At 48.5% G+C, this 6,778-nt stretch overlaps 1 protein-coding gene across 2 annotated transcripts in view; it reads left to right on the forward strand.

Moving 5' to 3' along the window:
- The window catches only part of NDUFA10 (NADH:ubiquinone oxidoreductase subunit A10), a 30,163-nt gene extending 23,385 nt beyond the window's left edge, over positions 1-6,778 (forward strand). For both annotated transcript variants that reach the window (XM_071562377.1, XM_071562378.1), the window contains exon 10: positions 6,379-6,778. In XM_071562377.1, the coding sequence (XP_071418478.1) occupies positions 6,379-6,447 (69 nt within the window). In that variant the 3' untranslated portion in view covers positions 6,448-6,778. The remainder of the gene's footprint in view (positions 1-6,378) is intronic.

The raw sequence follows: 6,778 nt of genomic DNA on the forward strand, positions 1-6,778 counted from the left end.
AAGCTTTGTTCAAAATACTCATTAGAAGCAACCGAGGAGGAGGAGGAGGAAACCCTTGTCAGGGTTTGAGATTGTAGTGTGTGTGCTTTTGCACAGAATAATGAGGTGGCCACATACAGCTCTGAATACTAGAAACTCACTTTTCTTTATGTACATCCTCTAAATTTCTTCTGTAAGGTTCTTTTCATGTGTGAGGAGGTGGTTTTCTGCAGCCTTCTCACACCATCAAGTCCTCTGGCAGGGTCCAGCCGTTCTGCTCAGGCATTCACAGCCTTCTGAGGATGCTCTCCTGGCAAGGGAACAGTAACCTCTTGGTTGGGATCTGGAGATGGGAGATAAGCATGTTCATTCCTCAGCAAAGCAACATTATTTTAGGAACTGTCAGGCTAGTAAAGACTTGACTGCCCTTTTTTTTTATTCCTTAACAACTGCTGCATCTCTCTGCCTTCTTCCAAGTGCACGCAGTCCCTACGGAGCTGAGCACTCAGGCAGATGTGTTTGCAGTGCAGATGCAAACAAATGGCTGTGTTTAATGGAGCCAGAGTACTTCAATAACGTGCTGGTGTGTTCTTCACACTCCCAGTGCTGTTGGCAAGCCCTGCCGCATCTCCTGGGAGGGAAAAGCAGCTCCTTTGATGTGCCTGTGCTTTTCTGTGCACATCAAAGTGCAGCTGGTTGCTGGAATTTGTGGAGTCACAGAATCATGGGATGGTTTGGGTTGCAAGGGACCTTGAAGACCATCTCATTCCACCCCCTGTCATGGGCAGGGACACCTTCCACTGTCCCAGGTTGCTCCAACCTGGCCTTGGACACCTCCAGGGATAGAGCAGCCACAGTTCCTCTGGGAATTCCATCCCAGCCCCTCCCCTCCCTCACAGGGAGGAATTCCTTCCCAATGTCCCATCCTAACCCTGCCCTCTGGCAGTGGGAAGCCATTCCCACTTGTCCTATGCCACAGAGAGGTAAGAGAGGGCTCTCAGTGTGTTTTCCCCACACCTTTTTCCCTAGTGGAAGACTGCTTTTGGAATACAGAGATGCTGCCCATGAGGTGAGGAAAGCTTGAGCTGATCACAGACCTTGGTGCTGCTCTGAGGTGCATTCTGGCTCCTTGCACAGCAGCTGTACCAGCTCAGCTGTCCCAGGCATTAAGGGAAGACTTTCCCAGGTTTGAGGTGGTGCAAGTGGCTTGTGAGGTGCAGCCCTGAGTGTTTTTGGCAGCTGTGGTTCCAGGGGCTGAAGGGACTCGTGGCAAAAGGAGTGTTAGGAAGTCATTTAGCTCTCCCAACTCCTCTGAGAGTGCCGAGTCTCCTTCTTACACACAGTTCTCCCACTAGAACTCCAGAAGAAATAGCTGAGCTTTCAGGAAGCTGAGTCTGGATGAACAGCAGGATCAGCTCCTGCCTCTGCAGAAACAGGGAGCTCAGGATATCTTTGCTCTCCATGTTTGTGATCGTTGCCATAGCTGCTGTCTTTGATTCAACCTTCTGCTTTCTCTCTCCTGCCATTTTTTCTTGGCTTGATTAAGGTTTTGGGATTTTTAGGATCAAGATCTCCTTTCCTTAATTCTTATTTTAAAGGAAGTGTTTGACAGCTGTAATGCCCAGCCCCGTCTGCTCTTGAATCCAGGAAGGAATGAGACACACCATAAATTAGGACAGGCTTAAGTTAAGGCTTTTTTTCTGTTTTACCTGTGCAAAAGTATTTTTAGCCCTTTCTAAAGTAACAAGATGTTGCCTGGCTGGGTGTCAGTAAGGCCAGAATAACTTGAGGAGTAACTAAAATCTGGGAATGACAGTTGTTCCTGAAGGGTACCTGGAAAAAGGGGGGAATAGGCATGGGGCGTATTTCTCTTCCCACCTTCCCCAGTCCTGTGTAAATCAAAAAGGCAGTCAAATCCCACTGGCATTACAATAATCCATTTCTCCTTGGCAGTTTGTCCCTGAGCCCTGTGAATGGAGACACTTTCTCTGGGAGCAAACCCTCCCTTTCCCCAGCCCCTCTCATTCCCATACCCATGGATGAATGTGATCCCCAGGGCAGAGCTCTATTAAATTAAAATTAATTGAAATATAATTTAATAGAGGGGTAACATCTCCATGGATCTTGAAGTGTGAAATAATGTCAGTTTGAGATGTTTAACTGTGCTGGTGTGACTTGGATATTGTTACTTGCTTTTTTCTGCAGGAGATTTGCACTCTGTAGTGGATAACTTGTGCTCCTCATGGACACTTCTCTTTCCAGAGGATTTCTATTGTCTGTCTTTTTTAATGAGTGAATGAAGGCAGGACAACATTCATTGAATAATTCCAACAGGCTGGAATTGTTTTAACCTCAATTCAGTAAAGCTTTTGGGTACTCTTGTTCCTTGGGCTGCAGTGACTGTTCACAGCATTAAGGATTTGGTTTGACTGAAGCTGGAACAGACATCCCTGTGTGCCAGGCCTGTGGCAACCAGCTCATACACCCCTTACCTGTGTGCTTGGGGGGCATAACAGACATCTCTGTGTGTCGGGCCTTTGGAAACCAGCTCATACACCCCTTACCTGTGTGTTTGGGGGGCATAACAGACATCTCTGTGTGCCAGGCCTTTGGAAACCAGCTCATACACCCCTTTGTGTGTTTGGGGGGCATCACACCCAGCTGTTGCTCTAGAACAGGAATCAGTGAGGTTGGAGAAGACCTTGGAGATCATCCAGGCCAACTGTAAGCTCAGCACTGCCCCATGTCCTCAACTGCCACACCTGCAGGGCTTTGAAATCCCCCCAGGGATGGGCACTCCACCTCTGCCCTGGGCAGCTGTGCCAGGGCTGGACAGCCCTTTCCAGGAAGAAGCTTTTCCCAAAACCAACCCAAACCTCTCCTGGCGCAACTTGAGCCCATTTTCCTCTTGTAACTGGGCAGAAGAAACTGCCCCCACCTGGCTAGAACCTCCTTTTGGGTGGTTGTGGAGAGCGCTGAGAAGCCAAACCCCTCCAGGACCCAGCCAATACATACGAAGCTCCATTTCCTGGGTTCCCTCAGTTTTTAACCCTGTGCCCACCATGCTGACAGGCCTCTGGCAGTCAGGATTTGTGCTGGAGAAAGCAGTCCTGTGCCAACAGCAATGATGGAAGGGGCTGTTATTATGGTTGTTACAAACAGCCACTGAAGGATGAGCTTTGGGTATTGATGAATGAGCCCGAGCTCGCAGAGTAATGACTCTGCTTTAAGTGCTCTTTGATCAGCGCTGCTCAAAACAGGCTATTTATAGATCTCCTGGAGCTGCAGCCCAGCCATTAGCACAAAGCAGCACAGGAATAGAAGGCAAAATCGGTAATTCTTTTTGTTCCTGAAACGCTGCAAAACAAGACAGACTCTAAACAACCTCCTGAGGTTGTTAAAACTCTCCAGAGCTCTACCTGCACGTGCATGGGGTGGGATTATCAGGAGGAGCTGTATGACAAACAGCTGGCTGGAGCTGCCTGCTGCTGCTCCACGGCTTCCACCACTTTATAGGGCTTTTCATCATGTTTATAGTTTTGACAGACACTTCTGTGGCAGGTTCTTAATTTAACTGATGAGAGGGTCTTGTTTTCATCTCTTCTGCTGGTGCTCCTTTCAAGTGGAGCAGTTTGATGCCATGGAGCCCGGCCCTGCCCTTGAGTCCAGCTGCTTTCCAGGGTTTCCTGCCCTGTGTGGTGGGTGTATCCCACCCTCCCTGCAGCAATGCCCACTGCCAGCCTCTGGGTCCTGCTCAGGGCAATGCAGCAGGCCAAGGCTCCAGCCTCTGTCTTACTAATTCCCACCAAGTGGAAAAAGCTGTTCCTTGGCAGTGCCCTGGTGATTAGCTCAGTTGGTTAAAACTTGGATGTAACAATGCCAAGGTCATGGGTTCAATCCCCTCTGTGGGCCATTGACTTAAGAGTTGGACTCGATGATATTTGTGGGTCCCTTCCAGCTCAGAATGGTCTGTGATTTAAACAAGTAGAGGATTTCTGTGAGCTCAGCCTTCTCTCCTGCTGCAGGGCTGTGGGGGAGCCCTTGGGATTGTCTGCTGGGGTCTCTGTTGTTGGAGAATCATGGAATGGGTTAGGTGGGAAGGGACCTCAAAGCCCTTCTCGTTTCACCCCTGCCATGGGCAGGGACACCTTCCACCAGCCCAGGTTGCTCCAAGCCCCATCCAACCTGACTTGGGACACTTCCAGGGGATTTGGTGAATATTCAGTCCCTTTCTGTTCTCTCAGCTACTGGCAATTTCCATAGAGCTTTTTCCTCTCTCTGGGCTGGGCAGTCTGGCTGCAGCCCCAGCAGCCTCAGCCTGTTCCCATCCCTGCCCTCCGTGCCAGGCCAAGCCTGGCATTTCAGCTGGATGCAGTTTGGAGCACCAGCTTACCCAGAAGCAGCACATCTTATCCCTTGCCTGGCATCCCCAGATCCTCCCTGGTGTTCCTGCCATTCCTCTCTGCACTGGTCAGCACAAACCCACCTTGCTCTGGGGGTGCAGCTGCTTTACTGCAATCCCAGCTGTAAAATGTGGGATTTGAAGAGCCCATTTTTGGGAAGTCATCTGTGTTCTTCATGCACAGAACATCAGTTCACATCATCCTGCTTCCCAGGTAATGTGGCATTTGTCTACTCTGCCTCCTTGCCCTTTTTTGGCTATTTTGGCAGGTTGGCTGTGACATATCCCCAAACTCCCCTGCCTTTGCCAAGGCCCACTGTGAGGGATGGAGGTGTGGATCAATACTTTCTATTTGCTTTGATGTTTTACATGTCTTTAGCAGAGGCAAACAGGGAATTTGTTTTGGACAATGAATTGGAATTCTGTTTGGATTGATATTGGAGCTTTTTAAAGAGGGCAGATTTACCCAGAAACAAAACTGTAAACTGTCTTTTCCCAGAGATCTCCTGTTGCTTTAATAATCTAGTTATCTGGGAATCTCTTCAAGTATCAAAGGGCCAATTATGTGGTGCCTGGAGAGGACCGGGGAGAGCTGTGTTTGTGTCCCAGGCTGGGCACAGCAGGTCTGGTGTCCTCCTGGCTCACTGCTGGAAACCCGAGGGGCAGGGACTGTAATCAGGGATTTTCATCTCCCATGTCCTCTTTGCTCAGCAGGGGAACTCTCAACAGGACTGTGTGGGTTTTGCTGATATTTAGACAAGACATTTAATTTGAAAACCTCAGAAAAACTGATCACAAATGCTTGGGATAAGGCAGGGTGGGGAATGTCTCAGTAAGGAGGTGAAGTCTCCTCTTAGCTTGACTTTTAGGGAAAGAAGTGTCTTACTTTTTGATCTCCAAGTAAAAAAACACACTTCCTCAAAACAACAGGCTTCATTTTTGATTAAATAGCTGGGGTTTTGTGGAATGAGCATAGATTTTATCAGGATTGGGTCTTGCTTCTCTCTGCAGGGGTAGCTCTCTGCAAGAGGATATTCTTACAGGTTTTCTTGGAAAGGAAAAATTATCAGGGCAAGTCAGGGGTCCTGTGTGAAACCAGTGTTTGTGTAGAGACAGAGCAGATGATCTGTGCTTAATTATTGCAAGAGCTGCCAGCAGATAGCTTATTTTTAAAGGCAGAGTTTGGTTACAGCATCTCTGCTTGCTTCAGGCTTTCTCACAGAACTAATTTGCTTGGTTTGTGGGGGTTTGCTTCTCCAGTCCAGTGCTGGAGCTCAGAGGTGAATGTGTGTTCTGTCTCTTTTCATTCCTGGAGGGAGGAATGCAGGTTCTGGAGATAGATCCTCTGCTTTTGGAGCTGGGATCAAACCATCTCTGGCATTCCAGGTCGTCGTGCTCAGCACTTACCAGAGGGAGCTGCCTCAACACTGGGACTCGGGGGTTGTTGCTTGGGGCCCAGGTACCACTGAAATTTGGGTAGAAGGTTCAAAAACTTTGGGGTTTTCCTCCCAATAGTGGTTTCTGGCTTTGCCTATGGAGAGAGTCAGATACCGCTTTTGCCTTAATGAAGTTGAGTTCAGCTCTTGAAGGCTAAATCTGCAATGCCATTTGAACGGTTTAATTTAATGTCATAATTAACTCAGTATCTCATGCATGAAGTATTTCATGTATTCAGTAATGTGTGTGCCTATTTTGGAATGAGGTTCTACTGACTGGTTTGATTCCTCTGCTGCAGTGAGAGGAGCCTGTCTTAAACTGGGGAGGAGCTGGATGAATCCAGGTGGAATATGTGAGATTAGTGGCCCCATTTATTGTGGGCAAAGTGGTTTTTGTGGGTCCCCCCTTCAGCTGCACAGCTCAGCACTGCTTTTTCTGTAAGTTTTATTAGGATGATGATGATGTAAAAACATGTCTCATGTGCTGCAGGTACCACGAGGCACTTCAAAGCCTCTGTGGGGAGTGGCAAATGTTTGTGACTGAGCTCTCTGCTTTTGCAGCTCCCTGGGCGCAAGTACAAGCAGGGTTACAACGCTGACGTTGGGGACAAGTGGATCTGGCTGAAATAACCCTTGGGAACACAGAGCTTGGGTGAAGAGGAGCCAAGTCCAGTCCACTGCTCCACAGCAGCCCAAAGAAAACCCTGGCTCAGTCATCTTCCATCTCCACCTCCAGGGAATTGACTCCTCGAAGGAAAACCACTTGATCCTGGTTTGTTTTTCCCTGCTGAGCTCAGGGTGCTCTGGCTTTGGATGTTGGATAGTCAGTGTGATAGCAAAGTGGTCTGGGGCAGGCTGAACATCAGAGCTGAGCTTTCTCTTCCTCAAGACTGTGGCATATTGTTATCCAGGATTATTGTTGTTCTGCTGAATCAAGAGAAATTAAACCTGTATCCTCCTG

The sequence above is a fragment of the Pithys albifrons genome, chromosome 8, assembly GCF_047495875.1.
Source record: "Pithys albifrons albifrons isolate INPA30051 chromosome 8, PitAlb_v1, whole genome shotgun sequence".
Classification (NCBI taxonomy): domain Eukaryota; kingdom Metazoa; phylum Chordata; class Aves; order Passeriformes; family Thamnophilidae; genus Pithys; species Pithys albifrons.